At 39.1% G+C, this 18,565-nt stretch overlaps 1 protein-coding gene across 1 annotated transcript in view; it reads right to left on the minus strand.

Moving 5' to 3' along the window:
- SKAP1 (src kinase associated phosphoprotein 1) overlaps nucleotides 1–17,638 on the minus strand; it is a 2,077,187-nt gene extending 2,059,549 nt beyond the window's left edge. The window contains exon 1 of the mRNA XM_044055319.1: nucleotides 17,503–17,638. Coding sequence (XP_043911254.1) covers nucleotides 17,503–17,623 — 121 coding nt within the window. The 5' untranslated portion in view covers nucleotides 17,624–17,638. The remainder of the gene's footprint in view (nucleotides 1–17,502) is intronic.
- Nucleotides 17,639–18,565: the final 927 nt, after the last annotated feature.

Here is an 18,565-nt window from a genome sequence, read left to right on the forward strand (position 1 = left end):
CAGGTGAGTCTATGTGCTTCCTCTTACACTTTCTCTTCCTAGGGGGCTCCCCTGCCAATTCAGGGGAGGCCTCGGAAGAGGATGAGATCCCCACAGGGGATTCTTGAGGAGCTGGCTCTCTGCGGTCTGGGATGAGGGAGTGAGTAGACATAACCTGAGGCACCGAAGAGGGAGGGGCGGACGGAGCCGACTGTGGAGTTGAACAAGGTTCCAACACACTCCGCATGACCTCGAATGCACCCCTGTCAGGCAGAGCCAGAGGTACCCGCTCCGAGAAGCTGATAACCTCCCTCGGCACCGACAGAGATGGCTCCGAGGCCGATGTCGGAGCCGAACTCACCAGCGCCGAAGCACCGAGAGGGAGAGGGGGGTCGGACAAGGGTCCGATGCCACTCACCCCCTCGGGGCCGACGAGGGAAGTCCGGCACCGAGATTCTTCAAAGGAAGAAATCGGAGCCGACGACGGAGCCGAAGACGAATGCATCGGCTCCGACGCTAACACAGTCTCGGTTCCGAGACGCCCCGGCTCCGAGCTCAAAGGAGTCGGAGGAGGAATATTTATGGGAATAGTTTGAGGCATCGACTGATGAGTCGGGCTCTGAAGCATTTGGGCCAGTGCCTCGGACTTTAGAAGTCGACTCACTACCCTCTGGAGGTCATGATCCGAGAGCCTCGATGACCTGGAGGAGTGAGATCTGTGGCTCCGTTCATACAGCAAGGGAGACGCTGGAGCCGAATGAACGGAGCCAAGGGATGGTGACCTCGACCTGTTTCTAGATGTCGGCTCCGATGGTCTGATCGGAGCCGACCCAGGAATCTCCAATGCCTCGGCTCCAGCCGGAGCCGAGGGAACCACAGAAGCTGCAGTGAAGGACTCATCGGCTCCAGCCGGAGCCGATGCAGTAGCAGACTTCGAAGCCTTAGGCCTCGACTCAGAAGCTGGAGTCGAGGTCTTAGAAGCCTTGGAAGGTTTTCCCGAGGTAGCAGATAGGGAACCTTCAGGCTTAAGCAAACCCCTTAGTATGAGTTTGTTTTTCCTTTCCTGTAGGACTCTAGGGCTGAAACCATGGCATACAGCACAAGAGTCCTGCAGGTGTAAAGGTCCCAGGCAGTACACACAAGAAGTGTGACCGTCTGTCAGAGACATTTTCTGACAGCACGAGTCACACTTCTTGAAGCCTGAGACCTTAGAATCCTTGGACATTTTCAAGGAACCGAAGTGTAACCACACACAAAAAACACACACACACCAATTACACTGTCAGAAAAATTAAGTTAAATAACTTAAATCAAAACTTCTGAAAGGTTATAGGTATAAACCCCTACCAAAAACACATACACACACTGTAAGGGATGGAAGGGCCCGAAGGCCTAGGGAAAGAACTTATTAGTTCTTGAAGAAGGGGCTGAAAAGGGGTAGAAAGGATAAAATATCCACTACACTAAAGGTAGAAAGGGAAAAAAACTAAGCTAAGGGAAGTTTAGATAGTTATTAGACTAATCTAATTAAAACTGACCTGGAGCCGGTAGAAAACACCTCGATCGCTGTAGCGGCAAACGAGATCTGGCGTAATTCACGCCTAGCATTGTGGGATATAGGGGCAGCCTCGAGCCGGTGGAACCAACTCTCGAGCTTTTAGAGTGGCCGAGTCGGAGCCGAGGTCGGCTCCGAACCCATCCAGCAAGAATGAAGGCGAGATAGACAACTTAACATCGTACATTTAGTAATTCTTATCTTCCCTACAAAAGTGCGCACTCTTGGAAACAAAAGAGAAGTATTGTGAAAGGTCAGATAGTTAGGGCAGCTAGGATGACCTCCAATGAGTTTCTGGATGAAATTGAGTTGATTTCCAAACTATTTAATGACAGGGGGTACCCTGTAAGTTTAATTGAAGAGGTAGCCTTGGAAGTTATTGAGGGGTGGAGTGTCAAATATGTGCCCTTACTAGGTAAAATTCATCAAATCCTTTCATGTCATAGTGGTGATGATGAGCAATATTTTACAAGGGCATTGGTGATTCAATATATGCATGCTTCACAGGAAATTAACGACTTGATTAAGAACAATTGGAAAATGTTAAAATTTAACCAAGACACTGTGCAAAAAATAGGTGAGAGCCCTAGATTTGTTTTCAAGGTGGGTACTAATTTAAAAAAAGTTTTTGAAAGAAATAGGAATGAGATAAAACATCAGGGTGATTTTGGAACCAGAAAATGTGGGAGATGTGGGTACTGCAAATACATTATTGGTAAGGAACAAGTAATGTTGGATAATAATGTAAAGAGTGTTACGCATTTTAGGAGGGGCAACTGTATGACTAAGGGTATAGCTTACCTGGCCTTATGTAAAGACTGTCAATCCCAAAGAAAGCCTCTGCAAGTAAGGCATCTGCAGGGTCCTAAATCACTGTGTAGACCAAAATGTATGACCAGCAGACCGTGGAGACAGAATAACAATAAATTAAATAAAGTGTACCAAACAGACCAGCTTGGCTTGTATATTACAAAGCCTTCATCAATGTGAAAAAAACAGAAAAAAATACACCCATTTATAGTGTGTCATCAATCCAAAAGCCAGTCACAGATGTTCATTTAACCCTGGTGCTCTCCTAGTTTGATTATCCATTTTTTCTCCTTAACATTGAGCAATTCATGCCAGCCAGATTTATTTTGTTGCAAACCAATAATTTTATCTATAATTGTAAATTGAAAACATGCTGTCTTGTGAGTTAAAGTGTGTTTAAAGAGAGCATTAGTGTCACACTGGTTCCTAATTTCACTCATATGCTCAGATATTCTATGTCTCACAGCCCTGGACGTTTGTCCAACATAAAAGGCTGAACATTGACAAGCTGCTAAATAAACAACCCACTCCAAACTACAATTAGCGAAAAAAGGAATCTTGAATACTGTACTAGTATTCTTACTACTAAAACAAGTGGTTTTCATCATTCTACAACAATGCCTACAGTGCCCACATGGATGGCTCCCCTTAACAATCTCCCCTTCAATGGTACTTTGTCTTTTGTCCCTTGATTTAGGGCAACTCTGTTTATAATGGTTGAAATATGATGCTAAGTTTCTCCCATTTCTATATGAGAAAAGGTACCTATCCCCAAGGAACCCTGATAATCTATTTTCTGCCATAAGAATATTCCAGTTCTGACAAACACTATAAATAAGTGCCCCTGTATTCCGCCCATATGTCATCACAAACCTAAGTTTTCTAGTGGTATCAAAATCCTTCTGTTTATATTTTAAGAGTTCATCCCTATTCAACTCATTAACCACATTCGGTGCTTGTGTAATGTGTCCAGATGGATAACCCCTTTCCTTAAACCTGTTAGTAAGGTCATCTCGGAAATGTAAATATGAATCCTCGGCTGAGCATATACGTTTTACCCTCATATACTGGGATTTAGGGATATTTTTCCATATATGAGGAGGATGACATCTGGAGGCATGGAGCAGAGAGTTATACTCAGGGAATTTTCAATATACATCAGTAGTGAGGGTATTATCCGGGGCACTGATGACCATTACATCCAGAAAGGTAATATTATCCTGGTTGCAACTGACCGTAAATTTGATCCCCCACTTATTTTCATTGATATATTCAACAAATTCCCCAAGATATTCCTCATCTGATCTCCAAACCATCCAGCAATCATCCAGATATCTTCTCCAAATGTCAATCTGATCAATATACACATTATGGGATTGATCATACAAAATTTGTTCCTCAATATATGCCATAAAAATATCTGCATATATGGGGGCAAAACAGGCACCCATTGCTGTCCCTTTAATCTGTAGAAAGCATGCCTCACGATAGAAAAACACATTTTTAGTTAATACATGCTCAGCAAAACCAAGAAGAAGAGTAATAAAACCTGGTCAGTAAAGTCCTGACCTATACAGCCAGTATTCAAGGGCTTCAAGACCAGACCAATGTGGTCAAGCAAACGTGCTGGCTTTGACATCTAATGTACAAAGCCAACAACCAGGTTCAAGTTGCATTTCCGAGATGACCTGTAAAATTTCCGTGGTATATTTAAGTCTGAACCTAACCCACACAAGCAGGGGTTTCAAATATTTAGTCAGATATTGCGACAGAGAGTCAGTTAAAGAACCTCTCCCGGAGACAATTGGCCTGCCAGGGGGATGATATAAATTTTTATGAATTTTAGGCAGGAAATAGATATATTGGTCCCTGGGGTCCACAATTGTGAGTTGTTTTTTTACCCTGTCAGTAATGATTCCTTCCTCCACAGCTAATGTGAGGAAGTCATCAATTTGTTTTTGAAAAAGCTTAGTGGGATTGTAATCAAGTTGTAAATAGTACCTATGATCATTCAATTGCTTATTTGCTTCCAAATTATATTGATCCCAATTTTATACAACCACAGCTCCTCCTTTGTTCGCCTTTAGAATCACAATGTTGTGATTTTCAGACAACTTAGAAATGATTTCCATTTCCTGTTTTGTAACATTACTAGCCTTAGCCTGAAAAGACCTGGATTGAAAATGCAGGACCTTTAAAGTGGAATTTTGAAATGATAACACATTGTGATTCATGGGCAGAACAAAAGAGGACTTATGGTATCTAAATTGGTCATCATCACATGATTCTACATCCAATTGAAAAACAGTCTCAAGTTAAGTGTATGACAAAAGTCAACAACATCTTTTGCAAAAGATTCTTTAGATACAAAAAACCCAGGAATATATGTTCAACCTTTATTCAGAATACTCCTCTCTACAAAGGAGAGGGGATAGGAAGAAATATTTAAGACATTATCATTTTTTACTTCTGTACAAATTTGCGAAGAAAACCCTCTATGTTCTCTACATTTCCTATACTTCCTACCCCCCCTTCTAGGTTTAACTGCTTAGAAATATTTGAATTCCTATGTTTCTGTGCTGGTGAGCATGTGGAAGAAAGGGTATCATTATCCGGCCCTGAGGAAGAATCCTCACCTGAAGTATCAGATACCCCAGATCTCTTAAGAATAGATCTTGGACGTTTTCTACTAGTGGGATACTTATTAGTAAACCTGACATGTTTCTCCTTACTTTTGGAGAATGGGTCCCCTTGTTCATAATCCAAAACATCTCTAAGAAATTTTTCTTTTTCCTATCTCTAAGTTGGGTTTCCAAATTAGTAAGTTCCATATTTAATTTATTAAGACAAACTAAGTAGTTTTGCTGTCCCTCATATTCTTTAATACGTCTAGTAATCTCACTGATGGCACCCATTTCAGCATCAATGGTTCTGTCATAGAATCCACATAGAATTTCTACAAAATGCATAGTAGCTGTATGTTGGGCTTATTTCTATTGTTGATAAAGCAATTCATCTGGGCCGCCGACCATAGGATGAACCCTAACTCTCAAGCCCCTAGGTGTTATACCTTTAGCCATATAGGCTTTGAATAGCTTATAATGCCACACATTATTCCTCATTGATCTCATATGTTTTGTTAAGGTGGCAGAAAGCCCTTCACAAGTATCATTAATCTTGACACCAGAAGCTCCCCCCTCCGATGTGGGTTCATTCCCAATACCAAAAACAGAAAGGTCATCCCTATCCGAAGACAACCCCTTTATTAAGTTAGAAATATCCATTCTTGTGAGTAGGGAGACCTAAGCCAATCATATTAGCAGTCACAAAACAGGGACAATATCAAACCTGGTATAATATACTATCAAGGACCAGCCTAGGTAGAAAAATATTTTTGCACAATGATACATCAATCAAAAAAGTAGACCAAAAAATCAGACCTTGCTATGTCCATTAATCAATTCCAGTTTGAGTCCACTGTTTATATCAATAACCTCACACTAAAAAGTGACTTTAAACTTTATTATTAGTCAATCAAAATACAGGGACAATGTCAAACATGGCTATAAAATATTGGATAATGACAGCCTAGGTTCAAAAAAAGGTCCCACTGATGTAATCAATCAAAAAATAATTCAAATTCAAACCTAGCTGTGTCCATTAATTATTATCAGTTTGAGTCCACCGTTAATACCATAAATTCACATCAACACTCTCCCTACCCCAAAGAATAGAAAAATCAAAACTCTCAAAATTACTAAGATGGTATATGGGGAAATGGACCCATCAGTAGGGAAGGTAATGCTACCATTAACAATTCTGCAAAATAGGTCAGTGGCACCAGAGGAGTATGGAAGAGAAACAAAATATAGAATACACAGGGGAACCATATGTAGCCCAGGAAGTAAAAGTAGCCCAGAATCCAAATCAAAGCCACAAATATACTCCCATATCCCAATAATAAAGAGTGCCAACATTGAATATTACCTCATAAGTAAAAGAAGGCTCAGGACCTATCCTGTTAACAATGCAAATAATCAAAAAAATATTACAGATGTCATCAAACCCTAAATAGGGCATATTCAATTAAAAAATACAAAAGCAATCAGTATTAATGTTCGATTTACATAGTAAGTATCCTATGATGATGTTTAGGCAGGTCAGTGTAATAACAAACATATGTATCTGACACATACATCATAGCTATACAACTTCAATAGGAAAAGCTCATGGCCAAAACCCCCCTTCAAAAATTGCAATTGCATAAATGATAAACCACATGCATAAACTCCACAACAGTTCCCTGTTGGATAACCAACAGACTAGATTCAAGTATAACAGTTGTGATGTTATTTGCCCAAAAGTTAGGAGCCAGAGTCACATAAGCACCTTAAATCACCATAAGAAAAAAACATTGTCAATGTGATTTACACTCTTGTGTACAGCCCAGTCACAGATTGTCCCATTTTTTCTTTTTTCATTGTTGTTCAATATGGTATAATAGGGGCACCTGCTACAAGCCGCAGTTACTCTGGCACTCAAAACTGTCCACCTTATTACCAACTAACCTGGGTGTCCCCCAAGGGTCTATTCTAGGCCCTCTGTTATTCTCCATCTTCATAAATGATCTACACACTGCCATTCCTAATGTCAACTGCATTCAATATGCAGATGACTCAACTTTGATATGTTCAGCCACGTCCCCTACAGAGTTACAGCTAAAGACTCAAACTACCTTTAACACTGTAGAAGACTGGTTATCCAATCACCGCTTACTACTAAACCCCAAAAAGACCAAAATGCTTATATTCTTACCTACACTAAAGTCCACCCCCATCAACTTCATAATTAAATCCAAAGACGGCACTATTATCTCTCCTGACCCTTCCACTAAACTTCTAGGTGTCACCATTGACACCCACTTAAAATACGACCTGCACGTTAACCACCTAATCAAAACCATTAACAAAAAACTAGGTCCACTGTATAGATTAAAGAACTTCTTAACTCCCCTAGCCAAGGTAGCCATTGCCCGTTCCCACCTTCTCTCTTCTCTTCTGTACGCGTCACCTCTCCTTCTAAATAACAACAAGTCCAATCTAAATAAACTTTCCACCTGTTATAATCACATTGCCAGATTTGCCACCGGCCTCCCTTTTAGGACACATCACTGCATTAACCTAACTCAGCTTGGATGGCTTGAACTTCCTAGTCTCGTGCTATACAACCAACTGATCATAGGCCACAAAATCATTTACACCCCTGATAACACTCCCTCACTCAAACCCCTAATCACCTTGTATTACAATCCACGTCCACTTCTTTCCTCCAACAAGGTCCTCATCCAGACCTATAAAACCAACAACCAAGCTGGCGACTCCCTCCTGTCAAACTCCCTAGGTAAGGCCTGGAACCTATTACCCCCTGAGTTAACCTCAATTTCTTCCCTGTCTCACTTCAAATCCAAACTCAAACTATACCTAGGCTCAAAAAGGTCTTGCTACTGTACTAAGCCTGGCTAATTCCTACACCTATATATACATTAGTGACCTATGTCCTTCATCTAACTAATAATCTCATAGGATAGTATCACATAGTACTAATAACTACATATTTAATAGTTTTTGGCTGTCTACTTCTTGTAAATGATATCCTTAGCAAATTGTATTTCTTACTTTTCTGTTAACCAAATTGTTTGTTGATTTTTTGCATTTTCTTATGTGTTGCAATGAACTACTCTTGGAGCTTTTCTCCCCGGGCCTCCGCTGAAAATGGACATATATCCAGTCAGACTATCCCGGTTAACTAATGTAAAATAAAAATAAATAAAATAAATAAATAAAATTATAATATATTTAGACAATAAAAAACAAAATGTGGAAAATCACTCCACTTAAATTGCCTGATAAATTATTACCAATATACTCCCCTTATGAACAACCGGTTAGACTTGCTCCATTCAAAATGAACACTTCATGAAAGAATAGCTTAAGTGGCAAAAAAATATCTAATGGCGTCATACACCTGAGCCCCACAATTATTCCCTTGAGTCATTTAAATAGTCCCAGTTCAGTTATTTAAGATAAGTAGTACATTTTGACAGAGAAAGAACCACAAAGGCACCAATGACGGAGTTCCATCCACGCGATATAAAAAAATAGCAAGTGCAAAAAAATCTTCAGTCAAAAGGCATAATATCCCATGCTGAACAGAAATGCCTCATACAAAACACACAAATTATTATAACTCCACACCCATTTTTTCTTCTGCCCATAAATATCAGGAAACAGTCTGTAAAAAGTTGCACCACTAAAGTAACCTTAAATGTGTTGCTGACATCCTTCCTTTGTAAACCAAAAATTACAGCTGTTCCTTCAAAGTAAAGAACGCCAACCCAAAAACGAATAACCAAACACACTTAATGAAGAAAAAACAGCAGACTCCAAAGTATTCCGTTTTGGCCGAACCGGACCGATGATCATAAACAAGAAAAATTACAAGTAGACATACTCCTCTCATCCAGAGGCCCACAGCAGAGAAACAAAACAAAACCAGCAATCCCAAAGAAAGCCTCTGCAAATAAGGCGTCTGCAGGGTCCTAAATCACTATGTAGACCAAAATGTATGACCAGCAGACCGTGGAGACAGAATAACAATAAATTAAATAAATAAAGTGTACCAAACAGACCGGTTTCGGCTTGTATATTACAAAGCCTTCATCGATGTGAAAAAACTGAAAAAATACACCCCATTTATAATGTGTCATCAATCCAAAAGCCAATCACAGATGTTCATTTAACCCTGGTGCAAAAAGCCTTCCTAGTTTGGTTATCTATTGACTGTCCCAGTTTTTATTTGGGGAAATCTGAGACAGCATTAGGAAAGCGTATTTACAAACACACTTATAATATTAGGAAGAAGAGTCTGAACAATACTCTTTACAGGCACATCTCTACACAGCCTAGTCATACAGGATTTCTTTTTGGAATTTTGGAACAGGTCTGTCTGGATCCTAGGGGAGGTGACTGGGAGAACTGGCTTAATTGTAGGGAAACCTCCTGGCAAGTTAAGCTTAATTCAACTAACCCCCCAGGTCTGAATGACCATATTTCTATCAAGCCATATTTAATAAAGAAGGCTAGAACATTTTAATATTGGTATATTTTGTACACCTACATCAACATTTATTAATGTTTTATGTTTTTTAAGAGATTGTATTATTTTTACATAGAAAAAATGTGAATTGCTTGTTATTTATTTAAGTATGCAGTGATTGAGTTTATATACCTTTAAGACATTTTGGTGCCTTTTTTTGAGAAATAGGGTATTTAAATGGCTGAAATTGTATCTGTTTTATTCACTTGATAAAGCCCTGCATTGCGTCATGGTGAAAGCGCTTGTGTGGAATTTTACTGCAATAAATCAACTGTGAGCTGTTTTCTGGTGTGCCCAAACCACTTTTTCTTTTATTATTATGTAAAATGTTGTACAAAATCAATGTTTTTTCCTTATAAATATAGCTGCACTGAGCACACCTTCCTAATGGTACAGTGCCCCTGTTGTTACTCTTATCGATCCCTGGTCCATTTTCTCATATTTGCTTAAAATGTTTCCCATTCTTAAAAACAAAAACTGGCTCTGGTCCCACCAGGTCATTAATTTCCTTTTGTACCTAAAGATGCTTGAATTCCTAGCCATTAGCTTCCTAACTTCTTCAGCATACCCATTATGTTCTAAAACCAATGCCTTTTCAAATTTATCTTCCTCACTCCCCTTCTCTCTTTATAAACTTCTACCTAAAAGTGGGGAGGTATCTTGTTCCCCACTCTTCTTTAACGTCATTAAAAATTCTATAATTTCAGAAGGGTAATCCGTTTCCAAGAACATACCTCTTAGTACATCAAATTCCCTATCCAGTTCTACCACATTGGAAGTCATTCTTGCCACATGTATGGCTTGCCCCTTCACCAAGCTTTTTTTCTGGTGATAGGAGTGGTTACTACTGTAGTGAAAATATGCATTGCAGAAGATTTCTTTCCTATATATATTCAATTTAAACTCCACTCCATTGTGTGAGATCTTTGTGTCCAAGTAGTTAATACTCTCTCAGTCCCAAGAATGTGTACATTTCAAATATCTACAACACCCATTAAGGTAGTTAATAAATTCACCAATTTGGTCAGCTCTCCCATCCCACAAAATAAAAACATCATCCAGGAACCTCACATAAAAATGCACATACTTGGAATATTAACTAGGGGAAAGAAACTCCCTTTTCCACCCCAACATCACAATGTTGGCAAAGGTGGGGTCACAAGCCGCCCCCATGGCAACCCCTTTAATCTGCTGGTAGAATTTGCCTTCAAAGTGTAGGAAGTTGTTGTCTAAAATCAATTCTATTAATTCCACTACTAAGTTTTGTTCATTAGACAGGGAGGAAAAAGTTTGTAACGTCTTGAAAATATTGCACATCCTCAACCTTTGGAATGCTAGTGAAAAGGTCGACTACGTCAATGGTAAAGAAAATGAGTCAGAGTTTATGAGCCTTACTACTGTTGGATAGAAGCTATTCAAGAGCCTGGAGGTCCTGCAGCGGATGCTGCTTTACAACTTGCCAGATGAAAGTCTAGCAAACCAGCCAAATGCTGGATGTGATGTGTCTCTAAGTATTTTGTATGCCCTCTTTATGCTTCTTCTTGTAAAAAGTTCTTGCATGCTTGTAAGATTTGTGCCCATTATCTTCTCTGCAATCGTCACCACTCTTTAAAGCTTCCTCTCTGCCGTAGTATTGTTTCCATACCACACAGTAAAGTTGCAGGTGAAAATACTTTCAATAGCTTCTTTATAGAAAGTGGATAGAGTATTTAGAGGTAGATGTGCTCTTTTGAGCCTTTTCAGGAAGTGCAGGCATTGGTGAGCTTTTTTAATTATCTGGCCTGTGTTCACGGACCAAGAGAAGTCTTCTAAGATGCGTACCCACAGGAACTTTGTAGACTGAACTCTCTCTACCACCTCACTGTTGATCTCAAGTGGCGAATGAATGGCTTGCATTTTTTTGAAGCTAATGACAATTTCTTTAGTTTTGTTGACATTCAGATCCAAGTTATTTTCGCACAATTTGATCAGAGAGCTGACTTCGTTACTGTATTCCCTCTCATCATCATCGCTTATGAGACCCACTACAGTGGTATCATCTGCAAATTTTATGTTATGATGTTATGGTTATTGGGAAATTTCTCAGAGCAGTCGTTGGTAAGGATGGTGAATAGTAGAGGACTAAGTACACACCCTTGAAGCACACCAGTGTTGAGTGTAATGATATCTGATGTGCTGTCACCAGCACGTCTTCTGTGGTCTTGCAATCAAGAAGTCAAGGATGCAGTTCAGAGGATCTTGTTGATCTCAAGGTTAATTAATTTTCCTAGGAGTTGCATCAGGACCACTGTGTTGAATGCTGAGCTAAAGTCAATGAACAACAGCCTGACATAGTTGTTCCTGTCTTCAAGATGTTCCAGAGAGAGGTGCAGGGCCACTGAAATGGCATCCACAGTGGATCTGTTTGGCCGATAAGCAAACTGTTGAGGGTCAAAGATTGGTGGCAATGCTTCTGACAGATGCTTTTTTACTATCCTTTCGAAGCATTTCATGAGATTTGAGGTTAGTGCCACCATTCTATAGTCATTTAAGCAAGTTGGATTGGCTTTTTTGGGCAGCAGGATTATTTATTTTATTTTATTTTATATTTGTTGACTGGGATTGTCTGACTGAGCTGAAGAGCCCTTTTTCAGAAGAAGCCCGGGGAGAAACGCTCCAACATATTATACAATTTTCATTATAAATTAGCATTAAACAGCAATGTTACAGGATTATTACAAGGCATTAAGTAGCAATACAATGTTATACAGTGTCAATAATCAGGAGTATAGCATAACTATTTCAAGATGTATAAAAATAAATATGTCATTAAGATGAGGATAGTTTTTGGGATAAGTGGTTAAAAAAACCCAGTTTTATCATGATGTAGTTGCATGAAGGCAAGACAATTACAATATAATGTTTCTCTGAGGTGATTTGCTTAATAGATTTTAGAAGACAGTAGAAAGAGTAGTCAAGGAAGATTAGTGAGAGCTAGTAAGAAGAGTGAGTTAAGGGCAGAAAGTAGATTAAGGTATGAGAAGTAGGGGATGTTTAAGGAAGGAGAGTGCAGTGGCAGGACCAGTGACTTTTAAAGTGCTCTTTGGTGGCAGTCTTAAATTGTTTAGGATGTATAAGGGTCCTGATGTCTAGTGGGAGCCTATTCCTGTCAATAGTGGGGTGATAGCTGTACATGTTGCATCCAAATTTAGACTTGGGTTTGTAGATTTGTAGTAGGTCTTGGTTAGAGCTTCGGAGAGGTCTGGAGGGAGAATAATGGGAGATGAGAGGGGATAGTGTCGGGCAGTAGGAAGGCTGGTATAGGATAGAATGGATGATCTGGAGCTGAGAGAGAAGAAGCTGATGGGGTAATTCAAGCCAGTTTAGGTGTTTTAGAGAGAGACAGTGATGGGATTTGTAGGTTTGTTGGACAGCAAATCTAGCTACTTTGTTGTAGGTAGATTCAAGTTTGGTCAGGAGTGCTGAGTTAAGATTTGTAAGAATTTGAGAATTGTACATTAGACTGGTAGAAGGTAGGTAAGAGAGAGAGTAATCTTGGCTTCAGAGGTAAGGAATTTCTTGTTACGGTAAAGGAGCCTTAGTTTTGAATGTGTCTTTTTGATACAGTTATTAACATGCAAGTCAAATTTAAGCTGATCGTCGATGGTTATGCCTAAGAGCTTAGTACTGGATTCTACCTGAATGGGAGTGTTATTAAGGGACTATATGGAGAAGGAGGGTTTAATATTTATGAACGTTTTAGGTAGGAAGAGTAAGAGCTTTGTTTTTTTAGGGTTAAGGGTGAGCTGGTTGTTGGAGAGCCATGTTTCAACTAAGTTAAAAGATGCCTGAGTAGCTGAGAAGAGCTTAGAGGGAGGGTTGGCTGTAGTGATGACTGTAGAGTCATCTGCGTATTCACTAAAGATGACTGAGGACAGGAGGTATAGAGCTGATTAGTAAAGATATTAAAAAGTAAAGGCCCTAGGATAGACCCTTGAGGTGCACCCATTTTGACAGGGAGAGGAGGGGAGAGTGCAGAGTGCCATCTCACTGACTGAGATCTACCAGTGAGGTAGCTGTAGAACCATGCAACAGTATCAGGGGAGAAGTTGAGGTTATGCAGTTTGTGCAGCAGAAGAGAGTGTGAGACAGTGTCGAAAGCTTTTGAGAGGTCCAAGAATAGGCAAGAAATAAGTTTATGGTAGTCCATGGCTATAGAGACTGTGTTGAGGAAGGATAATGGAGCTGTAGTGGTGCTATGTTTGGGTCTGAAGCCATGTTGAGTGGGTGTAAGCAGATTTTCCTGTATTAGATACTGCATAACTTGTTTATGAATACATTTTTCTAGTACTTTAGAGAGAGGGGAGAGGATAGCGATAGGTCTAAAGTTGGAGATATCAGAGGAGTTACCTCTTTTGTGTAAAGGTAGAGTGTAGCATTGTTTCTAGATGGAAGGGATTTTAGATTCAGAGATAGAGCGATTAATTAGGATATATACAGGGAGAGCAAGAGAGTCAGCTGCTAGTAGAAGAAAAGTGGAAGGAATATTGTAAGCTGATGCTGAGCATGGTTTTAATTAGAGAGTAGAGTTTTGATGTAGCTAGTAGTTACAGGTTTGAGGGAGAAGTTATTTGAGAAGACAGTGTTAGGATAGGTTATATTATATATTAGTTACCTTGTTATATTAATTACCTTGAAGCATGCTGGCACTCTTTCAACAGCCAGCTTTTTTCAATCTTTTTTTTTCAATGGGAAAAGAGATTTCCTGCAGGCCAACTGAAAACATCAAGACCTTGTATACTGGGGGGGGGGATTCTTATCAGCAGAATCCCGACAGGAAAGAGAATCAAGTCTCCTCATTTAAAAGTGATCCTGCTTACACATGCCAAAGCAAGGTCATCTTTCTCCTTCTTTCATCTTGAACCTTCACAGAGTCTTGCAAACATATGTCTCTCTGTGTTCTGTCCATAGACTGATGTCAGTCCAATGAAAGTATAAAACTGGGTCCTTACTGTTTTAATTAGGTGACTAAAATAATAGAATAATATGAAAATGTTTTCAGGCAAGGGATTTTATTGTTAAAGGAAAGTTGAAATAAAGCAAAGACCAATTTAGTTAAATAAATGGAAGTCTTATGCTATAATTTGACGCACTTTGAAAGATCACAATGCTTTCATACTAAGAAAGTCAAAGGTCTAGATCATAAAAACTATGCAGACCATCTCAAAGCCTTGTCCCTCTTTTTGATGTCATAAAGGCTACTGAGAGGCAATCCCTGCATACATACAGAGCCTTAACAAACTTACTCTGTCACACCTATTGCACATTCGGAAGTCCAGTGGGCCATAACACCCACTCAAGAAATATAAATCTCATTTTCAGAATATGTTGGCGGGATAGAGATGTATCACATAGAATACTACTTATTTAGAATTGTCTTCTTCTCCATATAAAGCAAAGTACTTGTCTTACAGTATTCAAATGCAGTCTGAACAAATGGATGGATAAACACAAATTTAACCCTGTTTTAACACTCCTGACCAGTTTGTCTTTGTGCAATTGTAACCTAAAATCTAAGGACTAAAAACATCATGGGTTTGTACGGCTAGGCTTCTAAAGATCCTTACAGATCGGTAGCTTAGTAAGTACCTATGACCCAAAACAAGTACCTATGACCCTATAAAGAGTAACGAGAGTACTAGGTTTATCCATTATTAAAACCCCTGGATCCTGCAGGGCATAAGTACCAACACAGGTAATGAATATATTGTTACCATGGTTAGTGACAAGAACCTGGGGACTTAGAAAATGAATGCATGTCACTGTGTGTGGCAGTCATCTAAAAATAGTACCACCCTCACAAATAATGGAAGATTTTCATTTCTTCAGTTCTCTAACAGATTCCTTTGATGACTCAGCTCTGGCAGGTTTAATAGTTTTATCCATTATACCCTACTTTTCTCTTCCTCCTTGTTATCCATTCTTGAGAGAGAGGAGTTGAAACAGTAAAAATAGTAATAAATACTCATAAAAGCAGAAACTGGTGGATAATATATCAGAAACAGTCTACTGCAATCATGGATTTATTCTTATTAAAATTTTGATTGAAAACTCCCTAACATAAACAACAGATGGTAACTAAGTGCAGGCACTATGTGTCTGAAATTACTTTGATGATAACCAAAATAGCGAGAGGAACAAAAGGCTCCTGGCAATGCTGGCTTTATATGCCTGTCTTAAACACCTTCAAAGGTACTATAGAATATTTATACAGTGCCAGTTAAGGCTATTGTAGGGATCACAGTACTGCACATGAAAACTCTAACCAGGAAGATGAGACAGGTAGGTGTAATATAACCCACAAGTTATGATTAACTTAGACAGTGATTCTTCCAGAAGAAACTAAAACACCTGTTAACACCTCATGCAGACACATGAGGACATGCAGACTGTGCAGAATATACCTCAGCCAGATGCTGAATTACAGAGCTGTGAGACAATAATGTTAGCTCATGCTCATACAGTTAGATACTACTGATTTTTGACATTATTTTCTCAGTCAAACATGAAAGTCCTGCTATACTCACAACAGGAAGAGTTCTATGGGAATGTATTGAAAAATATGTCCATCCATCTAGTCTATAACTGCCTGTCATGTTAAGGATCATAATGGTACCAAGCTAAGCAAGGTAGACCAGACGTCCATATCCCCAACAACAGTTTCCACCTTATCTTGTAGAATTAATAAGTGCACCTAGGCAAGGTGAAAGATATTATCTATCCAGCACACCCTGGGTTTGCCCTGGGCCCCCTCCTAGTACAACGGGAAGGCACTCATGAGGCATATCATAAGATGGCCAAACCATGTCAAGTAAGTCCTCCCAATCCAGAGAAGTAGTGGCCATATTCCAAGGTAATTCAGGAGTTCTGAGCTTACTCTGTTATGGAAAGTGAGCATAGCTACTCCGCAAAGGCACAACATCATTTTACCTATACCTGTATTCTCATCCTTTCCATCAGTAACCAAAACTCCTGAAGACAGGAGATGCTGAGGACATGCACTGACCCATAAACTGACAACTTCATCTTATGACTCATTTCCTATTTCCAGAATACAGTCTATAGTGCTGTCACTGCCAAACACATCCCCTGGTCAAGCAAACGTGCTGTATACTCAAGGTGTGTTTTGTGAGGTGCAGTGATGAAAGACTGGATGCAACATGTGTGAAGGCAGAATATCGGAAGTCAAAATATAGTCATAGCTTCAGAACAGGACAATACATTTCAAACTACATACAGCATGGTTTTGAATTAATCAATGCTCATTTAAAGTTATAGACACAAAATATAGACACAACTGTAGTGAAGATTAGACATAATTTTTCAGTGTTTAAAAGTCAGAAAATAATGGGTTTAAGTATGCATTCATCTTGATGACAACACTGAATGTTCTTCTGGTGCCTACAAGCTCATTTATCAGACTTCTGCTTTTGGAAGAATATGAATAGAGATTCCTGCAAAGTTTCAATACTGATGATCTGTATGAAAATATTTCCTATACATATATAATTACAACAGAAGGCAACTCTGTTATGGAAAGTTAGAATAGCCTTTTTCCATTCTGCTTACAACTGATATGGAGCATTAGTCAAATGAATGTTTTAAAATATCCTATGACTCCTGCTGTGTATGAATTAAGAAAAACCTATCAATATGCATTGGGTGTTACTGTGTACTGAGGTGTTCACAAAGGCAAGCAACATTTCTACTGAAATTCTAGTGGAAATTGTTTCACAAGATAATCATTCGCCTGGGGGTGTTATTTCATATATAAAATAAATACACTACTCTGCAATGTAGCAAATAAAATGGTCACCTTCTTAATTTACAAAAGTAGTTTACTTCCTTTTAAATATGGCAACACGCTTACTAGCTCAATGTAAGTAGGTCAGTTATTTGGAGTAATAACTCCTTTGCATTAATTAGTAGTTGTTCAGCAACTGAGTGTTTTTTTTAAGTCATACCTTTACGTTTTTTCTCCAGGTAGCCTTGCTTCAGTATGTTGGTAAGTTCTTGTGCTGCTACAAGGGTAATCTCTTCAAAAGCTGAAGACAGAAAAAAAACAAGAAATGTGCAGTGAAACATTCATTGTGCATAGCACATAAAATAAAGCACTTGCTTCTGTAAAACGTGTTTTGAAATATCAGCTGTCCCTAGGAAGAGAAACAAAAACACTGATACAGAATGCATTAACGATCCAGAAAGGCCCTGTTGACACCAAGATTAGGATCCAATGGTGTTTTTGTTTTGCAAGACTGGTCTTCTACACAGGATCATTAACCACAAATTTGTTGACAGCCAGCTAAAAGACACCCATGCTCCCTTTGTCTTTAGTCATTTCTGTTAGAGAATAACAAGCTCTGAAGAAACTTTTGTTGAAGTGTTTTTCTGCAAAAACATTGGTGCTGGTGGCAGGGGGTAGGACAGCTAACATTTCCTGACTGCAAAGCTTACAGAGTAGGAGACTCAGAAAAAGTAGTTCAGGGACAGTGTGATTTCGGGTGAGAATTATGAATACTAATTGGTTACAGCCAAATAACAGCATGTCCCCAGCTCTCAGCAGAGCAAGATGTTTAATTTGAATTGATCTGTTTAATTTTCGGTGACTGGTATTAGCTTTTTCATGCTTACCCCAGGAGGGAAGATGCATAAACACAGCTTAAACTAGCAAGAGCCTGATGATTTATTTTTATTTTATTTTATTTTATTTTAATAAATTAGGACTAGCCAGGGGTTTGGCAAGGACATTTTACTCTGTTAAAGTAGAAAACAGTGTATTATTACATATCTATAGTACATTAATACTTTCTTCCTGGGCTCTGCTTTGAAGGAATGAATGTTCTGGTACATTTATTTCTGACAGAATAGCCAATATGTCAGAGAATATGGGGCTAAGCTTGTATAACAAGACAGGGGAGGATGTTTTATGGCCAGAATGTAGTGAAAATATTGTTCTCATGTACTTCTACTTATGGTTTGTCTGTTCTTCTGAGTTTAAGAACAGAGTGCAGTTTTGTAAATACTGTC

This window comes from Protopterus annectens, chromosome 13.part0 (genome assembly GCF_019279795.1).
Source record: "Protopterus annectens isolate FY-2018-M chromosome 13.part0, PAN1.0, whole genome shotgun sequence".
Taxonomy (NCBI): Eukaryota; Metazoa; Chordata; order Ceratodontiformes; family Protopteridae; genus Protopterus; species Protopterus annectens.